The 27,494-nt window shown below is 42.0% G+C and overlaps 1 protein-coding gene across 1 annotated transcript in view; it reads right to left on the minus strand.

The window, feature by feature from the left end:
* plxna4 (plexin A4) overlaps positions 1-27,494 on the minus strand; it is a 210,804-nt gene that overhangs the window by 57,020 nt on the left and 126,290 nt on the right. Inside the window, exons 5-8 of the mRNA XM_041963491.1 lie at positions 10,467-10,590; positions 6,511-6,664; positions 3,809-3,908; positions 3,469-3,583 (exon numbers count right to left, since the gene is read on the minus strand). Coding sequence (XP_041819425.1) covers positions 3,469-3,583; positions 3,809-3,908; positions 6,511-6,664; positions 10,467-10,590 — 493 coding nt within the window. The remainder of the gene's footprint in view (positions 1-3,468; positions 3,584-3,808; positions 3,909-6,510; positions 6,665-10,466; positions 10,591-27,494) is intronic.

The following is a 27,494-nucleotide window of genomic DNA, read 5'->3' on the forward strand; positions in this document are numbered from 1 at the left end:
GCAGAGCCTCGGGCAAAGACACTCTCCCGCTCTCTGCTCATCCTCCCTCCTTCCCTGCTGCGCCTCACCTTGTTTCAATCCTCAACTTACCCCCCCCATACATCCCTCTTTTTTCCTGCCATTTTTTTTTTCCATTTACGATTTATTTAACGCTCATTACAGAGAAGAATTAGGTTCACATACAACTACAGAGACTACATTAAGAGTGAACAAATCTTTCGTTGATACATGCACATAAACTTGAGAAAGAGTCCCATTGTGATGTCAGCATATTTTAAGTTGGTAGGGAAGCCGTGAGTAATTCACGACACCCCCTCCGACGGTGTGGTGGTGATGATGATGGGATGAAGAGAATGGCTACGGTCTGGATGGATGTGGGCAGGAGCAGGCTTCTGGTGAGCTCAGACCAGGGTGCTGGAAGTGGTGGAACTGGAGGTGAATGTGATGGAGGAGGGTCGTGATGACTCACACTGCAATGACAGCTGATAGCAGCATAGAGGGGAACAGATTTCAAGTTTGACAGCAGCGATATGATTGGTTGATGGAGATCGTGGTTTAACAGAAGGAGGAAACAGCCATAGTTGGCTAATTACGAAGAAAGCGGGAGAAGAGCGAGAGAGTGTGACATGTGAATAAACAAGTAGCATAAAGATTGTCTTCCTGCTTGACCTTGCACTTCATTAGCTAGTGTGTACTGCACTTGTGATGTCTACAGTTTGGGTAGTAATTTTACATTTTGCCTTTGTTTTCCAGGTTAACCTAACCTGGAGGTTTGTTTAAAACCTGTGTGATCATCTGATCATGTTTCACGCCCCATTGTGCTTTTTATTCCCCCAGATCTTAGCAACTCATGTGGTGAGTATAATAGATAGGAATGTCGAAAAAAAATTAGAGCAAGGCTGTATGGAACAGCTGAAGATCCCTATGCTGGAGCTGTTTGATGGTATTATGAAGCTCTTTAATCTTCACTTTTGGTTCATTTTCCCCCATTTTGTTTTATTTGCTCTCATTCTCAATTTTGACATATCCCTTTGGTCTTCAATCTATAAATACTCAACTGACTCCTCGGCAGTCAGTGCCTGTGCATGACATTGATCTGTCTATGAATCGAACCAAAACACATCTCTCTACCATTCCTGTCTAATATTGGCAACTAAACAGCTATTACAGCTGGCATTTAGCTTCTTTAATAAAATTATCTTAATCACTTGATCAATAAGACCCTGGTAAATAAACTCCCAGGCATTGATCACCACAACTCAGACACAAAGTAACGCATGGACGTGCTAAGGGGTAGTGATATATATTCAGTAACATTAATATTTTGTATCTCCTTGCCAGCTGAATATATTAGGGAAAGGCTTGGCAGCAGCTAAGGCTGTGAACATGCTGTGTCTTAGACAGAAGAAGAAGAAAGGGAAATATCCTCCTGTGGTTTGCATCGGACTAAGAGAACAGGAAGTGTCCTTAGTTTCAGCTGCTTTAGGTGAGCATATGTGTGCACTTTAGGGATGGGGGATAAATATGCAGGTAAACAAACACTGTTATGAGGTAAACAAGCACAGCCTATTACAGATAATCATGCAACTGTTGTGGTCAGGGATAACTTTTCGCTATTTTTTCAGTGCAACCAAGTCAGGCTACGCACATGTTCTTTGTCAGGCTCATCAGAATGGCTAAGTCCTTGAGATGTGGGGAGGGCAAACAGGGACGTGGCCTTGGATAATGCGCCAACAGGCAAATGTCTGATCCGAGTGCCCATATCATTGCTGGCATGAATAAAAAGGCACCCACTGTACACCCAGGCCTGGCTTTAACTCTGTCCTGCCATGCATACTAACAACAAGCTCAACCAGTAGGGAGATTTCCCTGGCCTCCATCATTAGCATAGTGTTCAGGGATTATTCAGATCACCGCCTGAAATCCCTTAATTGTAATAGTACACAAAAAGTCATCTGCAGCAGAAAGAGGCCATCCCATTTCACAGAGCAAAGTTGACTTGTAGCCTTTTGTGAAATTTGGGAACGATTCAATGGATATGGTTGTGCGTGTGTCTGCGTGTTCTTAAGCTTGTACGTGTGTGTCTAAATTATTAATTCAGTGGAAACCAAAAATCTGGCAGCAAATACATGACCTTGGATTTGAGGGGTTAATTAAAAGCAAATTAAAAATCATTAAGCCTGCAAAACACCTGCTTTTTATGAAACAACACGTCGAAAAAAGGGATGTCATTAATGTGCAAATACCAAATCCCTTCGCTTTATTTATGGTTTTCTTTTAGTCAGCAACACAATAGGACACACATTATTATCCTCAGTCAATATTGACCACCAGCCCCTGAGTTAATTGGAAACGTAAACCTGCAAAAGACTCAGGCTTGGGCCTGACTAAGCAGGAAGGTTCAAAAGGATAATGGAAAAGGCGGAAAAAGAAAATAATATCGTCTGCACAGGTTGAATGGCTCGGGGGAAACATGGGTGGAATAACACAATTGAGAGCAGACTGCTCATCAAAGGAGGCAATCTGGCTAAGCTTGTCCCTGCCCGTCGTGCAGCGTCTGCCAACCCAGACATGAGCACTAGTGATCTTCATCATAGCTCACCTCAGGCTAGGATTAACAGGCCACTAACTCCCCGTAAAAGCCTCCCGCGAAAACTACCGTGATTTGGCAGGGTAAAACTGTATCCAGATAAACACACACACACACACATATAAGAATACATAGAGGCACGCTGATACACACATACTGTACCCACTGGCTCACAGCAGAGGTTACACACATGCATGGGCACACACCCAAACCTTCCTTTACCTCCTTGCTCTGCCCTCAAGGCCGCCACTGTGGCAGGGACTCTAAATCAGAGTGAGACCTCTCTCACAGGACGGCGATTGGGCGGGATGGGGGCATTCACTGAATGTACCCCATCCAGTGAGTGGCTTGTCCTCTGCAGCAGAGCAGCCTAATTACGGTGGGCTCTGCTTCGACGGGAATAGAACTGGCTGCCAATACTATTGATAATTCACACAGACTAAGCTGTCGCAGGGAATAGGGATGGGCGAGAGGAAATGGCTCCGTTTTATTAGTTTCCACTGCCCTTTGATGTGCAGTCAAGAGCGAGACATGCCAAGAGACTCTTGCCAGATGGAAGCACTACAGCCAAAAGGTGTCTCAATCCTTTTAACATAACTCTTTTTGCATGTGAAACCTAGAATGATGGCTATTAGTTTCACGTAGCCAAACATTTCCCCTCAATTTATTTCACCATGTTTTATTACTGAGCTGGCTCAATACGAAGAGGCTGGCCGGAGCTGGGCAGCATCAAAAACTATGGGAATTCTTGGACATTGTCTTAATGGGTGGCAGTTTGAATGTCTTTGAACTGGCAGGTTTGATTACTGAATAATTGGAGTTCACATACAAATAAGATAAAAATAAACATCTATCGCCAGTCCTGGCCTGGGACTCACCTCCGGCTTCTTGACTCGGCCCTCCTGGAAGGAACATGTGCGAGGGTCGTGGGTACAGTCATGCCTGTATTTACACCAGTGGCACTGGTAAGGACTACTCACACAAGACAGACACCTGAGTGGAGCAAAGAAGAGGGAAGACAGCGTTGTGAATTAGTATTGAACAGCAGCAAATAGACACAAGAGAACAGAGGCTCAATATGCTACTTATTTATGTATACAATACAATTTCCAAGAGTTTATGAATCAATGTCAGTTTTTTTCATAAATATGAAGGGATCAGAAATATGACAAGCCAGAGAGAAGCGCTCTTGAAAGCTATAAATAGACCTAGACTTACGACTTGTGCACGCTACAGTTGTAGAAAACAAAACTGGTATTTGCGAATGCCAGGCCTGTCTCCTTGGACTTCAGGTAGAGTTGCACTATCTGGTGGTCGCCTAGAGAAAACAGATCCAATAGATTGATACACAGAGGTAGACAGAATGTTCTGCATCCAGGTAGAAAGAGGAGAAAAATAGAAACTAATAGGAGGAAGAGTAATTTATTGATATTTTTAATCAACATTTGAAATAAGCAGTAGGAATGAAACAGTATTATAATGGTAATGGTTGCATGTCACAGCTACTTTTCCAGCACAAGCAGTGGGTAGACACTTTTAAAGAACCCCTGCCTGTATGATAATCTTTTTATTCACTTGTTCACATATCCTTTTTCAGTGTCTAGTCACATTAGATTTTCCCATGAAGGAAAGATGACTGCGCTGCTTTGAGCCACAGGTGCTCAGCCTGTTGTGGTGGTAAAATGCAATCTTAAGAGAGGGGGAGAGTCGAAGGGTTTTGTTGGGTTAAGTCTCCCTATCCCTGCAGCCTTACAAGAGACAATAAAAGTTGGTGCACACACATTTCCCTTGGGATGTAAAATATTCCCCCTAAAAAAGTCTTTGAGAGTGTCTTTGACAAGGTAACGGGGGATAAAGATGAAACAGAAACCGTGTGAGTGTGTGTGTGTGTGTTTGAGTGTGTGTGTGTATGCGAGGTGTGCCTCATCTGTATTTGGTGTGTCCTTTTGTCTGGCCCTAATGAAGGAGTTCATGTTTAATTCAACAGCACATCCACACATCTAACTACTCTCTCGCTACACTACCTCTGTACCTCTCTCTCTCTCATCCCCACTTTATCTCTACACACAGGTCTCCTCGCTTCCTTCCACACTGCGACTCCTTCTCCCCCGTGTCTCTCTCCATCTCTCTAACAAAGAAGGAATCATTCATCAATCACAGTAAAGCACCGCTGACAACGGATCTGTCCTAATTAGGCCACCTAAATGTTACCTTGAAGCCTGCTAACCCTATCTATCCCTCCCTCTCTTCACGCCATCCGTCGCTCTCACTTCTCTCTCTTTCAACCAAGCTTAGACTAATGAGAACTAGTAAAAATGGAGGATGAAAGGTTCAAACATAGGCAAAAATGTGGAATATTTTTCCTCTATGCAAAACAGGAAAAGGGTTTAACCGTGTGCGTTTTTGGGTGTGAAGAAAGACGAAGCAAAAGATGGGAAGAAATGTTGTGTGGTTCATTTATGTGTGTCTCAGAGTACGTATTCACACGTCTATGTTTGTATGACGGCAGCATCACCAGCTGTACATGTGGTTGACATGGCAAACATTAAACAAACGCTTTTAATTCCCCAAAGCACCCTCAGGCTCCCTGTCAGCCTTACATCTGTACATGTGTGCTGTCTATCTGTGGATTATATTATTGCAGTGGTGCTGTGTGTTTGTTAATGGTAGCGTGTGTGTGTGTGTGTGTGTGTGTGTGTGTGTGTGAAGTTTCTGTTCATATGGGTGCACTGAATAAATGAAGGAAAAATGCAAGTATTTGTGCATGCGGAAAGCAGCGGCCTAAAAGGTCTCTCCAACACTGTAATTTCATGATGGTCTGCTCACTTAAGCTCTCTGCACTTAAGACTGCACTCAATCTAATGTTTGTTTTCTGGCTACAGTCTCTCCCAAAAAAATTCATAGATAACGATGTTGCAAGTGACACACAACTAAGTGCTAATATCATTTTTGCCATCTTTCATCTTCAGAGCTCTGACATCAAGAGTGGTGGGGTCTACAAAAACATCAGCAATCATTCCTTTGTGTTTAAATTTTGAGCGTAATTGATTGCCATCTTTTTCTGTTCTATTTTCTCTTTTCATTCATTATTCATCTTTTCTTTTTGTGGAAGCATGGAAGGAGATGGCATCTTCATTATCTCAACATGGGGACAGAATGAGTGTTGGTGATGAAGGATTGCCTGCCTGGGGACAGGCCTTCCCAGATGGAAGCTTTGTTCAATTAGACCAGGCTCGGTCGACCACAGAGAGGGGAGGTTAAGAGCAGTGGAATTAGAGAGAGAAGAATGTATTTTCTCATGAATGAATATTGTCAGAAATGTTTTGGCTGTTTGCCTCTTAAAAGCAATGGAAACAGTGACACTGTCTGTAAGGACAGTGTAATCTCCAGGCACTAAATTAGCTGAAATGCTGTAGTAAAACACTTAGCTGTGCAGCTTCATATTCTTTTTTGCAACATGGGTCCCATCACATTTCCTCTGGAGCATATCCACTTTGAGGGAGGGTGGTAAATAAATCCCACAGCAGCCTAATAACTAATGTTCATTCGATTACTAAACATGTCCTAGGGCAGTGCTCCAAGGCCCACTGAGTTGCTGATGGCAACGAGAAAACAAAAATTCAAAGAACACTCATTGCCCTAGGACTATCATACTGACTGAGGGAGGAACATCCAGATGAATGCGTGTCTGTGACAGACATGTATGTTTGTATTCAACAGGTGCTCTAATGTTGAACTGGCTGGTGCTGCCAGCGGCTTTTTTTTTATATTAAAAATCATGACATTTCAACAGGTTATCAGCAAGCTTCACAGGTGTTGAAGTTTGCTGATAACCTAACGAAGACAGTTTTGCATCGCGCACTAGTATTGAATAATGAAGTTTCTTTTGGGCAAAAAGGCTGCAATAGCTCCACCCTTACCTTTGTCAACAATGATGCGTGGCATCTCTTTCTCAGCAGGAGAGGAGCACTTGATCCGGTTGCCCTCCACCAAGCCATTCATCTCAGCCAAGTCCTCAAAGGTGCAGTTGACACCCGCAGAAAGTTCTGGGACATTATGGGCCTCCAACACCAACTGTAGAGAGGGGAAAGGTAGAAAAGCGTGTTAAAAGTTGTCAGTATTCTATGGAAAAACACACTATTCTCTTAATTGTAATTTCATGGACTTCAGAATCATGATACGATATCAACATAACACAAGAATAAGGGAATGAGCTCATGAAAGTCATCAAGAGCTCTGATTCTCTGGAGAACCACAGCAAAACAAAAGCAGGGAGGATTCATTAAGTTTCACATTCATAACACCACACATTACAGTGAAAATCATTTATAAAGTCCATTTTATTATTGCAACTATGGTCAGAGACAAACAAATCAGATCTGTGCCCCGACTGATATTATATGATTGCAGGGCTTAAACTCTCACATACGTGGGCACCTCAGATCAGTTTTGGAACCAGTATGTTGTTCAGATATGACTTTAACACAGTACTGCTGATGAAAAGCCCAGCTGAAAGCTCTGTGCAGAGCAAAGATCCACCTGCAGGGTGGTCAGTGGCCAGCGGAGCCACAAGGGAACCCCTGAAGGAGAGTTTCAGTGATCAGATGCATCCTGCCCAGACGTCCGAACGACATAAAATCACTCTAATGCAGAAAGACATAGACTCAAAACTGAAACAGATCTGATAGTTACAAGCACTACTGCCTTTTGAGCTACCTCCCATAATGCCCTGTGGCACTATTGAGCTGCACGGATTGAACATTCCGACTTAATGCCCTGACTCTCTGGCCCAGCGAGAAAAAAAAGTATTTTTATGGGAGAGCGAAAGAAATGACAAAAGCAGAGCGGAAAGCGGAAGGATGAGGAGTTAGAGGAGTTGACCGAATGTAGATGGCTGAAACAAAGTGCAGGATGAAAAGAGACTATGGACCAGAAGAGGACAGAAATTGCAAGAAGACTGAGGTGAAGAATGACACAGTGAAGAAAAGGGGAGAGGAGAACAGCGCAGGCATACAGGCTGCTGGACAGGGTGGGAGAGTTGGACTCTGGGTAATAGAGAATGCAAATCTTCCCTTCTTGAAAACGCTGTGTAAGCTCTCCCTGCATGTTAGCAGAAACTGGCTTCAGGTAGAGCAGGAGGAAGACAAAAAAAACCCCCACTGTCCTTGAGTAAGAAGGAAAAAAAGAGGTCGTGGAGGCAGGTGGAGTGGGGTCAAGACCAAAATATACATATTGATGGAAAAGCATGTCCACAGTAGGCCTTGGTCTAGGCATTGATTTGAGGCACAGTCCATAGTGCACTTGTGTGATGCTGAAAGCTGCCTCAGCGGCAGAGTTGGGCTGACCTGCGCTGTTTTTATATTGCTGTTTAATGAAAAGACGGCAGCGTGGCGCGGGCGTGAACAGATACACAGTATCCCGCGTAAGATGGACAGTGCACAACCGGTCTTCTATCTCTTACATATCCTCTCTCTCATTTGTTGCTCACTCTACCTCTCACCTTCTTCTTCTCTCGCTTTAATTTATTTTTCCTTTTAAGGAGAGAATTCGGCCAGACCTTGAGTTTCCTCAATTACATTTAGAGTAGTCACGGCCAAGCCTAGCCACAGCAGGGCTGCATAAATATGAAAATAACCTACTCATGAACAGAAACATCCGCTACAGGCACATACACATACACAAATGCCCTCCTGTAGTTGACAAAACACCATATCTAATGCAAAGGATATGTGATGATGGGCTGTTCATGTTGCCATGGTGAGAAAAAAATAGTCTTTGCTGCAAACGACTGGTGAGAATTTATTCAAGAGCTGATGCCAGAAAAAAGACAGTGGAGAAGTGCTTTGACTTGATTTTATATCTACTTACATTCTGCAATTCAGTCATGTTTTTATTTGTGTTAAGACTTGAAATGAATAGATACTTCAATTATAATAAATGTAGGAATATAGAGACTATTCCTACTGAGACTCTTACTATAAAAGAAGCAACTTTTCATCAAAAACCAAAGAGAGATTAAATGTAAAAGAAAATAATAGTTTTTCTTAGAATGGGTCTGATTTGAGCAGTGGAGTGTGTCTGTTGCTCTCGAGAATGCTTTAGCTTGTCTTTCCAAACAAATATTTAATAACACAAAGGTCAAGGAGGAGCCCCTGTCTGTCTGGCACAAGCCTCGGCCCTGCAATCAGTTGGATGGGGTGTGTGTGGCATAGCCTTTGGGTAAAGCCTGCTCACTGGGAAAAGGTTAAACACTCTGTAAAGGCTCTCGCTCTCTCTCGCTCTCTCTCTCTCTCTCTCTCTCTCTCTCTCACACACACACACACACACACACACACACACACACACACACACACACACACACACACACACACACACACACACACACACACACACACACACACACCAGAGCCCATGAATATCATTAGACTGATGCAGAGGTGTACCCTCAGAAAATCAACACCTCTCATGTGACCCTCAGAGCAAACACAGATGGAGAATAGTCATTCAGGCTTGACCTTAGAAAATCATATTGGATATTTATGCACTTGGCGGCTGAGATTCAAAGCAATTTCCAAACCACCATTAAATAGGAAATGGAAACTGAAATGTGACATCACTTAAGGTGGTTAAGGTCAATGGGATTTTCATAAAATCATTGTTACAACCTTTGAAATATGGCACCCTTCTTTCAACACACTGACTTTTGATAAAGAAAAACAGTAAGCCTGGGAAGCTATAGAATAACATGACATGTTCAGGCAATGTCAGCGTTCTGTGCATGCTGTAAAAAAACACACCTTTAGGTGGAGACACGCAGCCATTAAAAACACTGGAAACCACATGTTTCTTTTTCCCAGTGAGAAATAATTGTCAAATAGGAACAGGCCTTTAGTGGAAGTGAAATCTGAAGCAGCGCCATGTGATAAGTGAGGAAACAGCCACGAGTCTCATTTCACCCAAACACAACACAAACCTAATCAGCTACAAAAAAAACATAGTCATTAGAGTCTATATATAGCTATATAAACCACATACAGAATCATCAACACCTGTGAGCACCTGTGTTTACAACGTACTGTCTGAACAGATAATGACTGCTAATACAGACTCTGCTGAAACGTGGAGAAAACTATGCAAAAACTGCTGCGCAAGAAGTGTTTGTATTTCTCCAGTTCCTGCAGAGACATATTTTATTACAGTCTATTAAAGTTCCTTGCACACTAATCAATACACTTAAACAATCAAAAACCATTCAGAGCCCTTAAATATGGCAGCTGTTTTAAAATTAAATGTCCAGGGGAAAAGGGCTGCATTTAGTTGGCAACAATCTCGATAAACATTGCTGAGCTAAACTGTGTGCTGTTAATGATTGTTGACATTGGTTGGGAGAGTATTTCGCTGGACGGGACTGAAAATTGTGAGGTCAGGATTTGAAGGATGCATTTTGGCAGGCGGTAAAATGATGTAAAGCAGGATTACAGAGTTAACACTGGCTACTAATCAGTATCTAGCGCGTAATTACATCACATTACAAATTATGCTTGAGAGTGTGATATTGTCAATCTGCCAGACAAGATTTTCTCACTAGAAACACATTCAGCTAGACTCACTGTTTACTGCAATATGGCTCCACTACAACAAATGCCTGCTGAACAGTTTCCTCTTTATTGAACGAAAAATATATTGAATTACTTTTAATTAAAATTTGACCACATTTCATCCTTCAAATGGCATAAAAAAAGCAACAAAACAATAAGGTGATGACAACTAGTACAGATGAAGATAGATGAAGTATTTCTAACTTCTAAACTTGCATGGCAAACTTTGTGCATAACCTTTAGAAAACGTAGTTGTTTTGTAGTGTGTTTCCACTCACCGTGACACTAAACTGGGACACTGAGATGTTGTTTGGGTGGACACTGAGACGCACACACTGCTTGATGTCTGATGCAAAGCGACGGGGCTCTGATGAGCGCTCGCATTTCTCCTTTCTGGTGCACCTGGAAAAAAAAAGAAAAAACACAAGAGAGGGGGTGTTATTCATGGATGACAAATGCACATACACACACGAATCTAGTAACCTGACCAGGGCTTACCCCTTCCCACCTGTTGGCACATGGGAAAAAGAGAATGCCCCGCTGCTCCCTGACAGACAAAGTTAGACACATTTATCATATTTCCTCTCTTGCAGTGTACTCGCTACAGTGGCCAGTGAATGGAAACCCGGTCTCCGGGGGGTGGGAGCAGTGGCATTTAAAACAATGGTTGCTGTGTGTGTGGAAGTGGAGCCGGCCCGTTGGGAAAGAGGTAGGCCACGTCTTTGTAATGCTATCTTAATGACTGGCATTCATGGGCAATGCCAAGTGCAGGTGGAGATATGGATGTTGGTGGGGGGTGGGGATGGATTCCTCCATCTCTTAATACCACACCAGGTGGTCTAATCCAGTCCACCACAGTGGTTTGGGGAGTTGGAGGACTGGACCCTTTGTGTTCTAAGAGGAATTCACTGGCTCCTGTTCCAGACACGATCCCTTGACATACTACAGGGTAACTCGCCATAGTTTGAACATTTAAATGAGAAGTGAACTGCAATTCCATCCTACCAAACACATGCAGTGAAAACCCTCTAAGACAAATATTACAGCAAAAGTGGCCGATAAAACATTGATGAAGCTTGAAGTTGTTGATAAATGTATGTTCGGTGAGAAACTCTGTGGGAAATCAACACACCCTGCATTGCGATAAAAGCTCAACCTTCTACTCTTCCCCTCACGTACACACCAACACACACTTGTTCTCATCTAATCCCCTCATAAACTTATGCAAGTCCCCTATTGATTTAGACAAAAACTTGCTGTGCAATTAACGACCTGGCAAATCCACAGAGTGCCCTAAAACTCCTTTAGAAAAAGAAAAGAATGAAAAGAAAGGAAGAGGTCATAATGAACGAGAGAAAGAAAGACTTTTGAGGTGGTTGACGTCTGAGATACAGTAATACCTTATGCAGCGAGACGCTTTTTATCCTGAATTTGGCGATTGAGGGAGGGTGGGTTTTGACCTGACATGAGCATTGTAAAGTTAAGCGGCCTAACGTGCCGCAAAGAAGACAGACATAAAGAAAAAGAAAAGAAATAATCTGTTTGAGAGAGCAGGGGGAGGGGTAGTGCAGGAGAGAGAGGGAGAGAGTGTGGAAAAGAAAGCAAAAGAGAGGCAAGATTTAAAAGGAAGGCAACCATTGTTGGCTTTCTGTGAAGCTTTCGCTGCTAAGCCGGTTTGAGTAGGGGTTTAATCGCTTCGGGTTCCTTTGTGCTTCTCTATCACTCCTGTCTGTTCCTCCTTTTCTAGCACTGATTTAATAAGACCACATCATATAAGTACCCCCAGGCAAGCAGCACACACAAGAACCCGCTTTGGCATACAAATATACATAAAAACACACACTTAGTTTGCTTCCTTGCATACCCACAGGTCGGATGTTTACACACATGGAAGGATAACAGTGCAAAAAGATGCTCAGTGGGACATTTTGTTAACGTGTTTGCCTTGTGTTGATTTGTGTGTGTATTCGTATAATGATGCTTCTGTATTTGTGCTCTCGCTCCCTGACGGTGTCACTGTTTTGGTAGAAAACCCCCAAATTTCATGCCTAAAATGCATTATTAGCATTTGCTGGCACAATCTCTCGAAGTGAATCATCGCTATGAGCAACTGAATCATTGCAACTGAATAGCAAATGAATGAAAAGGTTTATGCCGTTCAATCAATTTCTCCCACTCTGTCAGATACAGATAATATACATCTACATGCCGTTCTCTTCAATATCTTTATAAATATCTACATTTGATTGATTCTTGAGGGATGTCGAGGTGTTGAAAGCAGAATAAGACATTCATTTTCAGAAATCACAACCCAAAATAATAGACACTGATAACATTAAAGGAATAATAAGCACCTAATAAAGGAAAAAGGCACCCAGTTGCCCTCAGATTAGCTTCAGTCAAATGCTGTCATACAAGAACAAGAATGTGTGTAGGCAGATACACTTCAAGAGGAAAAGCCTGCAGTCATGAGAAAACATTTCTCACCTTACAGTCTTTGTTGACAGTGTAAATGAGATGCTATTAATTCTAACTGACTGGTCATTTTCCAGTTTCTAGTTTAGTGTTGTGTATTATCCTGTTAAGTCTTTGCCAATGGACTTTGGCCGCACTCGGGATGACGTGGACCAGCCCATTAGCTAATCAAGCACAGACCATTTTGAATATTTCTAACAGCTGTAACGCTGGTTGCTTTAGAAGGGAATGTGAGATCTTTTACAGGTGGCCCATACCTAATCCTGGACTAAGTGACATACATATGTGTGGTTAACATTATAATTGTGTCTTAGTTAATTACTTCTATTATTCTAGCTAAAATTTTACTTAACAATGCAGCATACAGTATTCAGTTTCACTTGACTTTATGGTTGCACATCTGGAAAGATGCTGTGGCATCACTGGCTGAACCCTACAGAGATACAAAGCAGTATTTTGATTTATGAGGGATGTGCTCTGGATTGATAAATGCTTGTTATACCTCGCTGAACCCTACAGAAAGACAAAGCTATGGTGTCATGCTTGGGCTCGCCTCTGTTCCACTTGTTTCTGTGACTCGATGCAATTTGTCATTTCTTTCATTGGTCTTTCCAAAATCATGAAGTGTGTGTGTGGGGTTTACTTTCCATACTCTAAGGCAAATTGGCATCCGCTACAGCAGTTGCTGTAACAGCTATAACAAATATAGCAATTGTTGTTTTTGTGAGCACAGAAAAAGCAGCTCCCTTGTTAAAACCATAAGTACTTCCATCATCAAACGCTGGTTTAGTCCATATCCATAAAATCCAGCAAAGCTCTCTCTCCTTAAGTCAATTTTCCAACTTGCTCTAATCTATCTAAAAAAGTTAAGCCTGCAAACATCTAACAATGATAGGAACTAGCATCCTCATCTAGACATGTGAGCCACACAGCATACCGTTGAGAAAGGTTCTGTTCCAAGGATGTATTTTTGGGTATTAGCTAGTGTTAATTTAACTGAGACTTTTTCAACATGCAAGGAGGATTTAGCAGACTCAGAGTTGTGGTGAACTCTTCTACTACGTTGCAACAGCTTCACAAATATGAGCTTCACGGAAGAGTCACCAGAGGAAACCTTTCCTGCATCCTCACCACAAAATTCAGTGTCAGAAGTTTGCAAAGGAATATTTAAACAAGCCTGATGCATTTCGGAAACAAGCCCTGTGGACTGATGAAGTTAAAATATAACTTTAATGCCTCAAAGAGCATGAGTATATTTGGAGAAAAAAGGGTGCAGCATTTCGTGGAAAGAACACCTCTCCAACTGTGAAGCACAGGGGTGGATCGATCATGCTTCAGGCTTGTGTTGCAGACGGCGGCATGGGGAACATTTCACTGGCAGAAGGAAGAACGTATTTAATTCAATACCAGAGAATTGCGGAAGCAAACATCGCAGCTTGTAAAAAAGCTGAAGATGAAAAGAGGATGGCTTCTACAACAAATTTAATGATCGGAAAACACCTCAAAATCCAAAAGGTTTTGCAGTGGCCCTCACAGTTCCCCAGCCTAAAATCATCGAAAATCTGTGGGTAGACCTCAAAAGAGCAGTGCATGTAAGATGGCCCAGGTATCTTAAGCATTTTGTGAGAAAGAATGGGTGAAAATCCCCCAAACAAGAACTGAAAGACTGGCTACAAAAAGACTTTACAAGTTGTGATACTTGCCAAAGGAAGTGTAACTTAGTATTGACCATACAGAATGCCCAACTTCTGCCTAAAGCCCTTTTTCATTTTTCTTACTTTAAAACTGGGAAAGACGGAGATAAAAAAGTAATCACTTAAATTATTAAAGAAATGTATCATCTTTAACTTTACGCTGTGTGGAAATCACGTCGCCTTTTCCTCACTTAGCTTTTTACAGTTACAGAAATTTTGACCAGGGGTACCCGAACCTGTGCATACCACTGTACATGGGACATAAACCCCGAACTCGTGTGCGGCCTTTGTCGCTCTTTATACTACATCACCTGACTTCTATAAGGCAATCATCTCACAACAGCGGTTCACTTTGCCTCTCCATATGGCCAAAGCGTATGACATAATCTCTGAGATGCTAGCTGCTGTAAATAACTGTGAGGGAAGCGAGGAATAGAGGCATGATGATGCAAGGGAAGCTGCAAGAGACAGGAAGTAAACAAGACATTATGCAAAGACTTGTTAATGTCAATCTTGCACCAAATAACATTTTTAGGTTTGACTTTATGAGTGTGAGTCACAATGTACAATGTTTATGAGAAACAATTATGTCTGAAAAGATTTGTAGCTCACAAGTTTTAACTGCAGAGTTTTATAATGTATCTTAATACAGTTACAAGCCAAAAAGACATAATGAGACACTTTGTGTTGATGAGTGCAACAACTAGACCTGGTATAACTGGTCTTGGGCCTGTTAACACGGTATCAGTAGAGAGGGGACATCGCTTGCTCTGGGAAGTGGACATGAGGCTTTTTTTTTTTTTTGCTTGTTATGCCAATGTACAGTGAACATGGACATTTTCATTAAAAACGAAACAGCCTTGTTCAACTGCACCAAAAGAACATCAATCTGAGGAAAAGACCATTGATTGCTTGTGTGTCTACGCCGGACTCTTCTTCCATACTAACCCAGACTCTACAACCAAAACAAATGAATTTACATGTGAAAAAACATAACAGATAATCATACTGTATTTATTTACGTGTTAATCTTACAGATTATGATATTTAAAAAGAACATTTGACATTGCATTTGCATACTGCTCTTCTAGTTCCAGTTGGTGTGTACAGGTCCACCATTCCCAGTGTGTATGCAACCCATTTCAGATACTTTCTTCTAATTGTTGATTTCCTTTACAAGCTGTGTAAAGGACTGTAACAATCTAACTATCAAAAGTGATTATGTATCACAGTTCTCATTGCGTGAATGCAGGCTGAGCCCTCTAGCCTGACATGACGTTTGCAATGCCAGCTTTTACTGTATACATTTCTTCACAGACTCGTCTTCTGCCATACTACTTATAAAAAGAGGTGGTCGGCAAGCCAGTGAATTGTATTGTAGGCGCCTGAATGGCCTCTGTTTATCTCTGGAGATGTGATATAGTCCTGCAGGGACTGTAAATTTCATCTTTTTCTCAGAGTCACAAGGTCACAGACTTGCTGGGCACGATGAAACAGCCAACAGGTCGAATTATTAGCTTTGACATCCCAGACATGGGCCATGCAGGGCCTGTGACTCAGCAGAAGAGGGAGGCTTTTTCCTCTCTCTGAACAACAAAAAAAAACAACACATGGTTTCTCATCCAATTCAATGTGACTACTGCAATAGCAGTGCCTCTACAGAGGACTACACCAACAAAAGACTTGTTATTCCTGTGAAAAAAATGGTCCAGAGTCAACTTTTTTCTGTGGCACAATGCAATGCCATCCGTCAACAGACTGTTTACTTCGCAAAAACTGATAAAATGAAAAAAAAAAAAAAATTACTACAATTCTGCCAATCATACACTTTGGGAGGATGTGGTGGTTGTGTAGTATTTTGACATTTGAGAAGGCTACAAACCTTTTTGATTTTGTATTTCATCTTCAAAATCGATTTACCATTGTAGCCATCATTTCATTCCGAGGAAACTGACACTAGTTTTACATGATTTCTTTCCTGACATATTCCCACGTTTATGCTCATTCTGCACAAAACACTGAGATCCTAGTGGGTGACACCAGCTAAGATAAATGCATTTTTCTTGAAGAAGTGGTCTTGCATCCTGATTGAATCTCTCATGTCAATGTGTAAGACATGCACACACACTGATTTGGATTAGCCCAAACGTCTGCACCACTGTGAAGGGGAATTTATGAAGCCTGATGTGGGGTTCCAGTGAAATGGTACTGAAGATAATGCTGTACATGGTTTAGCTGATGTAAGAGGTGGGTATTATCAGAGCAAAGCACTGGATAATTGTTTTCAATTACTATTCAGACAGACCTTGAAAGAAAAAAAGATTGCATCCTTTGTAACAATATGAAACAATCCCACCCTTTGTAAACATCACAGAATAGACCATTTAGAGAACCCCAGAAATCAAAGCGATTTAGATTTCAAATAACAGTCATAAAAAGCCTGACTGGGGCTATCTTTTTTGTGAAGAATTAGATGTCCAACATCCATTCATTTGGTTAGTAAACACTGCTGTTGTGCAGAGCTGTTTGACTGACTGGCGATGACACATTATGAGAGAGCGAGCTGAAAGGATTAGATTGGCCCTGAATGGAAACTAATCTGCACTCTTGTTTCTCCAAGCCTTTGATAAGGTGACACAATTAGAGTGAGACTGAGACGAGGGCAAAGAAGGATTTCTAGCCTCTGCAATTGTTGCTGATGAGGCTGTCACGGCCATTCAAAACTAGATGGTCTTGTGGATAGTATATTTCATCACACAATATTCATCATCATTTGGCCCTTTTGATGAGTTAATTGACGACAATGTTTAGAATACAAGATGATCGTATTATTCTGTGCAGTATGTGCACACAGACCAAAAAAAAACATCAATCAAAATTAAGTGATGAATTCAAATAGGTAATTCCCTGCAAGCCCTGCTACACACATCAGACTGCAGTATCTTCAAAAAGTAACCTTTAACTTTAAAAGTGAACATGCCTGACAAGCAACCATTCTTTGATTCATAGTTAGGGTTTGAAATGTGCACCAATATAATGAGGCATACTCTGCAAATGACTGAAAACTACATAAAAAGGACAGGAAGAACAAAGAGAACAAGAACTCAAAGAGCAGAACTTTGTGTAACTGTGAAAAACATCATTTAAGAGGAGAAACTTTAGAAAGCGTTCAGATGTTCACTGTTCAATATAACACAATATAACAGAAACCAAAAATAAACACAATGACCATAGTCAGTATCAAACATACAGTATTCTTTGGTATTTTGAAGGCATGAGGACAAAGTATAATTCAGGGCTTGATCCCTTGAGGCTGAAACTAGTCGAGTATCAGCCACAAGCTGAAGCGCTCAGGGGAGCGTAGAGAGAGAATATACTAAAGAGAGGGTGCAGATGTATCTGGCCATGTGCGACTTCAGGTGTAATGCATATCTAATGTGAGGCACTGAGAAGGTCAAGCAGTCTGGGAAATGAAAGCTATTAAATTCTCACAAAGCCGATGTCCAGCCATCAGCTCTATTACATGCTCATGTCACTGGAGGAAACCAACACCTGGACATACGCACACGCATGCGCACACACGCAGCGTACACAAGTATGAGTGTTCAAAAAGTATATACGTATAAATGTCATACATGCCCTCATATTTCTGTGCGCAAGCAAAAAAGACAAACCCTCCCATGCAGAAAAATATTTTTTAAAGCAATTGTTGTATGCTGCATAACTGGGTTTCTGACTTAACACCACTGTTTACGGCAAATCACTGCACAACAAACAGGCATTCTGTGGTCCAACTGAAACCCAATTACCATACTACCCATGCATCAACAGACACTATATGGAATCCCATACATACTAATAGCCTGAAGCCGTACATATAAGGTATTGTAGAGCAGGAGCTGTGTCACAGTGATTCAGTCAAATCACACACATCTACATTCAGCCAGGCTACATCCTCTCATGTGACCGAAGACACACGTAAACACACAATCACACACACACACGCAACAATCAGTGTGCCTTCTTGTGCTATCATTAAGAGTGGTGGTCCACAGAGCAGAAATCCGCGTGGAGGGGCTGGTGGGAGAGTCATTACCTGGCCCACTGGCCATGACCCTGTTACTGCCGTTTGTGCGCGCACACGCGCACACACACGCGCACGCACGCACACACACACACGCACACACGCACACACACACACACACACACACACACACACACACACACACACACACACACACACACACACACACACACACACACACACACACAATCTGTGTCTCTCATTTAAGCCCATACCCAAAGACATACAAATTACAGAGTGGCTGCCCCCCAAGTCTAGAAATCTCCAAGCCACCCCCTTTACATACTACCAATGCAAGAGCACCGGCTTAGCAGAAAATTACTCAGTAACAATTGTGTTTTTCAGAGTTAGCCATAAGAGATGAAACAATCTCTGAAAAAAATACGCTGTAGATGAAAAAACAGAGTGAAGCAGGGAGAGAGCCTGATTTTGCCAATTAATTCCATAAACATTTAAATAAAATGAGGGTTATTAGCACTTATTCGCTCTCTCGCGCACACAAACACACTAGAGAAGATGGAGATCGGATGGCGGCGTTAATCTGGCCCTCTGAGCAAACAAGCAGCGGCTGTTTCTCTCTGCCTTGACTTTCGGTGTCACACTCCACCACGCAATTTTAGCAGCTGTCAAAAGCCTTGCCACCAACTTCTTTCATCTCTCTTTCTCTCTGGCATGCACACACAACAAACACGCAAACAATCCCCTGGCAGAGCTATCTATTGGTGGGACGGTGTGGCAGGCTTATTAGGCTGTTTATCTAGCATATGTGATGCCAGTGTTGCCCCTGAAGATGCCATTAGGCCAGGTTCCCTATATTAAAACAGCTTTATCTGTCTGGCTTTATCTGTCTGGCTCAGAGGTATGTCGGTGTGTGTGTGTGTGTGAGGGGCAGGAAGGTTAAAGAGTGGGAAGACGAAGCAGATGTCATTTACAAAATTAGCTTTTATGAATCATTTATATAAATTATTGAATCATTTTGTTTTATGATCTTTTTTTCTGAAAACAAATTAGACAATTAAGGAGCACTTTACTGACACAAAAGAGGGCAGACAGGGCACTGTCATTACAGAAGTACGTTGTTGGTTATTCATACATCTCAATGACATATATACAATTATTTACTTTTTAATATTGATGAGAGTTTAAAGATTGCTTGTTCTTTGTATCCAGAGATGACCAAAGCGAACAAGCATGATAGATTAGATGGGATAAGACACACAAAGGAGGTGAAAACTAATACTGGAATACTTCCAAACAGCTCATATATCATTGTCCGATTTATGAATTACTGCATCCAAACACAATCTGACCTCACATTCATAAAATAAAAGCCCAGACACACACAAGGGAAAACGGCAGCGTATCACTGCACTGCATCTACAGTGTTATCCCAAGGTATTTGTGAATTGGAGTCTCTTGTTTGATGATGTTTTTATAACTGCTGCCCGGGGTGATAGTGCAGGGCACTGGAGGGCTGCTTTTCAATGGGATCTCAACAGTGCACTTGGCTTTTATCTTCTATATATTGTGTTATGATCCCGCATGTGCACAGCTGTTGACGCCAGCATATGATACTATTGATCCAGGCAGTCAATATCCAGCCCGTTGAGTTAAGGTGCATTTCATAGCCAAAGGCAGTCTAACTCTGAATGAAAAGACACATCATTTTCTATGACAGAGAATGTGTGTGAATATGTATCTACAGTATAAGGGGCCTGACACAAAAGTCTTACATGTTTTGTCTTACCTCATTCATTATACATGTTTTCTAACATGCAACTATAAAAAAAAAAATAAAGCACACATAAACGCACAGTGTGTCATTTCTGCACCTAAATCCAAACAATGAAAACAAGAGACGTAGTTCGATAACCTCTTGACGTGGTGTGGGATCATGGGAGCTGCTGTCCTCATTGTTTAACCACCACTGCCGATGAAAATCTGACGGGACTCATGCAGACATCAAGTTCTATTCGCATTATGTTCAGTCACGTTCGCAGACTTCCTTCCTTGTCTCTGAAGTATTATCTGGTGTTTGTTGTGTGACGCGCAATGTAGTCAAAAATGCCTGGTTGTTAGAATAAACACTCAGTCTTGTCAACCTTGAGCAATCTCAGTGACAATGCTTCTGATATTAATGCTGACCAATTAGTGAGGATTACTGCAGGATTATACCGGTTAATCTATTCTTACTATGCCGGTGTTGCCATAGCGTCACCTATATGAGGGGACATATGAGGTGACCTGCATGAGTACCCTCCCACAGAGCTTCTCTCCATCATAGTCAAGATAAAGCATATGTGTGTGTGTGTGTGTGTGTGTGTGTGTGTGTTTACCCTGGTATCCTAAACTGGAGTACCTGTTCTTGGAGTTTAATTTATGCTCTTTGCTGGAAGATTCCTCATCCCCACTCTTTCTTCCTGTGAATTTATGTAACCTCTCTTTCTCTCCTCTTATCCTGTGGACTACATCACCGTAAACCTTCACTTCCTCTGGCTGTCAGTGCATCTCTCATTCATCCTCCATGTCTCATGTCAGGCCTGTGTCTGGTTCATGCTCTGCCGGACAAAAGCAAGACACCTTCCCCACTGTGAGTGTGTGCATGTCCATTTTCAAGTGCCTGTGTTTCCCTGTGTGGTAGGGTGACAATAGGTGACAGTGAGCAATGGTCCTGACTTAGAAGTGGGCATGTAGCTGCTGTGTATGTGCTCGTGCACGTGTGTTGGCACTGGATAGATTGTTGTGTGTGTGTGTGTGTGTGTGTGTGCGTGCGAGTCTTCGTACTATGATGGTGACAGTTGAGAGGAAACTGGGAGGTGCAGCACTCCGTTCCGTCCTGATGCCCCTGTCACTTCTTGGCCTTGTTCCCTTCCCTCAACTACCCTTAGCATCCAGCAAGAGGTGGAGGGTGGCGGTAAAGGGGGGGGGACCAGTCACCCATACTCAGGGGATGGCCATCCTCCCCTGGGCACAGATATCAGAGCAAGTGCCAAGGATGCAAGGATCTCAAGATCAAAGAAACAACTTTGAATAAATCTTTGAGAGTTCACCAAGTAATTTTTAGCACTGTTTTAATACCAAATCCAGTTCCTCCACTTGGGCATACAAGGCTGAGCCTAATGAAAGGGGCTTTTAACATCTTATAGGTCAGTAATCATTTTAAAAACCAAGTCTTTTGTGTAGCTAAAAATCAGCAAGTGGAACTGGGATTTGACTGAGGGTGTTCTGATCTGCAAAATACATCTCAAAGGAGATTTAAAGTGCAGAACTTCAAGAGTGAAGCTGAAACTAAAGCCAGCTGTTTTTTTTAGCTGTTAGTTCAAAAACAAACAAACAAACATGCAGTTTGTCAAAAATATTGGCTACTTTATTCTTTATCTTTATAGGTTGTTTGCAAGTTCTGAATGATAGCAAAATAAAAAATACTTAGTCCTCTAATGTCTCTTTATTGACCAGAAAGCTTCTGTTTTTGATCATTATCTACTGTCATTATCTCCTCTTTGCCCTTGTCCTTGCATCGTGGCTCACAAAGTCCACTAATTAAATAATTTTTCCTCAAGGCAACTTCGTCTTTTATCATGTGTGTGTCTGTATCACAACTAAATTAACCGTTGGATATTATTTCAGTTCTCATTGCTGGCCCTTTCAACAATAAACTGCTTCAAAAGTATCATTCCCATTCAGCTGGTCGATGATGCCAGCAACAAATAAAAAATGGTAAGAGCTGGCATGTTTAAATGTAGACTACATAACACTTGCAAACACCACCACTATTGTTCATTCAAACAGGCAGTTAACGCACAGAAATTACTTTATTGGAGCATCCGCCTACTTACTTCTAGCTTGGCCTCTAATATAAGCTCAAAGCTAATGTACTTACTTAAAGGTGATTGGCCTAATGTTAGATCTCACTCCGACATGAGAGGAAAAACTTTTGGTTCAAACAACTCCTTTTTCTGCCAATAATATGCTTCATCACAACACTTACGGCTCTCTCCAGAGGGAGGCTAGTGGTCGCCACAACCAAACACGAGTCCTCGGTAGCATGCTAATTGTGGCGCTGCAATTTAATTAGCATTAGTGTGGCATATCACAGTAATGAGCACACTGAGGTAACGAATGACTATGACACAGCGACAGGTAGCGGCGGTGCAGAATTAATGTGAGAGGGAGAGAGAGAGGGAAAGAGAAACCATTCAATGGATCTGCCAATTAGCTTTTCCCTCTGAAAAGGTTATTCGTTTGACAGCACCAAAGATGTCTTGGGAAAACAAAGGATTTAGAAGACAAGAAGCTTTGCAGCATGACTTGCAAGTTTTATCAGCCATTTTTTGTGTTTACTTGTGACTTCTTGAACTTTTTTGTATCAGCCTAATAAGCTTGCGCGTGTCTGGCAACTTTTTATCAGGGCGCGATCGTGTGACTCCAGGATACAACTTCATAAAAGCATTTAGATTTCTCCTCTCTGTTCATGTTGATTAACTAGTGTGCTGATCTGAAGGAAAGGAAGGTACGGAGCAGTCATAGAAAATGTGACTCCTAACATTGTTCTGTAAACACTGGTTGTCTGGGTCCACTGATTCATAAGGACTCCCCAGTGGATGACAATTTACCTCTAGAAGTTTACTATTGATTGTATAGACAGACCTTCTCTAATGAACTTGGAGAAGGCATTTGCCTGTGGCCAGTGGCACAGATGACTTTACTGTCCCCGTTCCACTTCAGGGAGGAGGGATCGATGTTTATGAGTGTTTGGAGGGGGAGAGGAAGGAAGAGCTAGAAGGAGAGCCATGCTGTTTAATGGCAAACACACCTCTGAAAACAAAACATACTGGGCTCTGACGCATACAGATCACATGCATGCAGGAGTGAAAGTGTTCAACAGCGAACAATGCACCAAGACACAGTGGAAGTGATGATATGTAAACAAATATATGCATAGAAACCGACTGTGAGTGGATTCATGGAAGCACAGATACATATAAATATGTGTAGACACAAACATACACAAAAAAATACCAGTGTATGACAAACCTGCTGGAGATGGAGTGTGATTTGAATGATAGCGAAGCGAGAGAGCGGGCAGGAGAAGAAAATGAAAAAGTAAGAAAAAGTGAGAAAGAGAAAATAATTTCAGCGCTCTGGGGATATTATTCCTATCTCAGCCAAAAGCAGAGATTTAGATATGTCAAACCAATTATTAATGTGAAGATATTGCAACATTAGCACTACTTGTTCCAAACTGACACCGATATCACAGAGTAATGTGAGATATTCTCAACATCCATGCCAAATATGATGACATTCATTTTGACAATGCTACTTCTCCAAATATGGTTTCCAATCTGTCTGGCTGTCACGCATGACAGGCGCATTGACAGCCTAGTTAACCACTTACTAAACTGACAGCTGACAGACCGGCATTAGGGGAGGTACCGTATCCAAAACGTAACTGTAACATTTCTGACATACTGGCTCATTGCAGATGTGCCCCTGCTTTGCTTGGAGGGGTTGAAGTGTGGATGAGAACCGTGCAGAAAAAGGAATATGTCATGTCAGACTTGTGTAAGCGTTGAAAAACAAAACTGAGGGTTTTGCTAAATGAAACATTAAGTATTAAGAAATTAGTCAAGTCTTGTCAATCATAGAAAAGTGACTTAAAACTGGCTTTAGCATCATGAGACTGTGATTTAGAAATATTATCCTGATTGTCCTTACTAAATGCATCATATGAGCATGAATGTATTTATGTTTGCTAATGTGCATAGGCCTACACCCACACTATGCTTTTTACATACTGCCTTTTAGGCAATCCTCTGTAACTGTCCGCTATCAGACTCTCCTCTGATTGACAGTGTGACATCCAATGTCAGTGGTAAAAGAGTGGAAAGAAGGGGAACGATGAAAAGGGGCGGCGATATGAGTGAAGACTTTCCTTTTACCTGCCGAACTAGACAGGCATTAGCATAAGCCGTGCATCTCAGCAGAAAGCGTGAGTGTGATAGGCCGAGACAGTTTGGTTGACAGGTGAGGCTTCAGGTTTACTCGAATAGTGGCGGGGCTAACTGCAGGTGGGGGCTATCTGAGATGAAGTTTTTCTAGCGGGCTCGAAAAATACGTAGGGGGCATGTAGGATATGCAGCTGATAGGATAAATGGGAGCATATGTCTATAAATGAAGACATTTGCTTTTCTAAATGAATGGTCAATGTTTGTCAAGGACAATGACTGCAATCTCTCTCTCTCTCTCTCTCTCTCCCCCCCCCTCTCTCTCTCACACACACACACACACACACACTATACACTCCTGTTGATTTCCTCCCCTGTACTATTGATTGTCTTTCTCCTTTTCCCCTGGTGTTCTCTCTAACAGCTCTTCTCACCGATCTATAAAGTAAATAAAGGCAATGCTGATAGAGAGAGGGAGCGAGAGAGAGAGGGAGAGCTTGCATTCTGTTTGCTCTCAGACCAGTGAGGTGATTTCAAGGTTGATTGGGAACAACAAACTATCTGGAAGAACACTTTGGTGATGAACAGCATGCTCTCCTTCCCCTCCACACCCCTCCTTCCAGCACAGAGGAAGTGCAGGTAAGAGAATATTTGTGTGAATTCTGAGAGTTCCTTGTGTTTTGGCCTTTCTGCTACAAGTTATTAAAGATGCATTATTTAAGCCTTTGGTCTGCAGTCATTGCACTAGGCACAGCGCCTGTTTGCACCTTTTTTTTCTTTGTAGAAATATCTTTAACCTTGGCCAGGCGAGGGAAAGCATTTCACAAGATAGCATTGCATTGAATATGAAAAAAAACCCCAAAAACTATACTCCATTATAATTCTCAACACATCCATCTGTTGTCCCTCTTCTCCACAGCACTGCAGAGTGACCCTGTGGGCGTTGAAATTCTGCCATTCACTTATGGATGCTCATTCACTGGTTTTCCCTTTGGCTACATTCTGTCATGTCGGGTTAATCAATGCAGGCTACGGCTGAGCATGACTCCTGGCCAATCACAGAACCGGAGGCAAGCATGAGAGGATTTTGCAGTAGAAGTTTATTAGGCTTGACTATGGTGAAAATACAAATGTTCAGAATGCACTCAGCGTACAAGTGGATTGTGGAGCCTTGGAAGCTGTACAAGTCTATGGCTGTTATCTTACTGTTATCCAATGACTCCCCCTTTTAATAGCTCTGCTCACCATAAAATAAAAGTAAAAACTTAATTGTCCAGCATTACAGTCGGTGTGCAGTGAGTAATTAACAGTGATACTATCCAGTCTATCTAAAATTATTCTTTTTAATGTGAGTCAAGATACGTAAAAACGTTATTCTGCCGAGATCCTCAAGTGGAGATGAGAGGAGAATGAAGGACATAAGATATATCTATTTTTTGACTATCAAACAGTGCAGCTTGCACTGGATATGTTGCTTTGTTATAGCTGAGATGCCTGGAGAGCAGGCCAGGTCAGATATATGTGTGTGTGCCTGTTTGTGTGTATGTGTGTGTCAGACCTACTCACCAAGGACAGATTTAATGCGCTGTTAATTCACGGTCACACTATCTCCCTTACAAGACAGCCCTTCTTTTCCTTCCTCAACTTCCTTATCCTTCAGCACATTTACATTGTATACTGTGACTTTTGTTGCCTATATCTTCTTATGGGTCTGGAGGATGACCAGAGTGACAAGTGTTTGCCACTAATACTTTTATCCTGGGGACTGAAAATGATGTAACATAGAGCTTGATGCCAAAAGGGAAGACTGAAAATACAGTTTTCTAAAAACTGACGAGGACCGCAATGAATTTGTTCCCTCTGTTTTTTCACTAAGGCTGGCCATGTGTCTGCATGTGACATATCATTAAATAAAGGGGATGCAGGGATCGAGTGGAGGGACACCTGTGTGTGTTTTTATGTGTTGAGACAGCAAGTCATTTTACGTGTGGAGTACTCTGTGTGTGGAGTATGTATGCATCTATCTATGCATATTTTCATGTGTGTGACTTGCACAACCAGTAATTTTAACAGATTTTCCACAGACTGTCCCACTGCTTTATCTGATAGAGGATAGCGAGCAAGAGAGAAGTTTTTAAATTGGAATATCTTGCTCAAAAATGTTCTGCATTTGACACTTTAGCCTAAAACTGTAAACTGGGTATCACTATATTGGCTAAATCCATTGTTTTAAACAAGTCAGCATCATAATCTGACCACTATTTGCCTGTTGTCAACTAGTTCATTGTGAATTCCATAATTTGTCAGGTGCCAAAGCTTAACAGTGCCAAAGCTTAGCAGGCAAACAGGACTGATTATAGCAGAGTCCTGACCTGTAGAAGTTGTGCTCCAAGGAGCTTCGGTTACACCAAGACCCTGTTAAGAATCTACACGCTGGGGGGTGGAGAGTGATGAAGAGGAGGGACTTCAGGAAAACTAAATCTGTGGTCGATTAGTCAGACTGGGTTGTGCATTTAACGTGTGTTTGGGTGTCTGTGTGCTATAAGGGTGAAGGAGAGGGGCAAAACTGTGTGTCCAACTGACAGGAGGTGTGAGTGTGGAGCAAAGACACACTCACAATCACACACACAGAACACACCTATAATCTCCCTTTCTGCCCTTGTAATGGTCAAACACCTTGACACTTGAGATCGACTAAAGTAGAATTTTGGTTATTTTCGCTCTCTCTGGGCTCTATTCTCGTTTTGGCAACTTGACACTAATACACCAGCAAGAAATGTGTGTGTGTGTGTGTGTTTGTGTGTGTGTGTGCCCTTGTGTGTATGTGAGTGAAGAGAGGGGTGAGCTGAGGTGAGCCGATTCTATCAGGCTAAGTGTGACAGGCCAATCTGGGGCCACCCATTTCCTCTGACCGGGAGGATGTCCAGGGTGTTAATGGGTTTGCACACAGACACACACACACACAAAAATGAACATGCACTCAGATGTGGAGCACGTTCACATATATTGCACACACTTGAAGTGGCAAATATCTGCACATGGCTGCTTGCTGGTGTCATTAGTTTGTTGTTTACATTGATCTCAATACTTTATCTTTGGACAAAT

The sequence above is a fragment of the Chelmon rostratus genome, chromosome 22, assembly GCF_017976325.1.
Source record: "Chelmon rostratus isolate fCheRos1 chromosome 22, fCheRos1.pri, whole genome shotgun sequence".
NCBI classification, from domain to species: domain Eukaryota; kingdom Metazoa; phylum Chordata; class Actinopteri; order Chaetodontiformes; family Chaetodontidae; genus Chelmon; species Chelmon rostratus.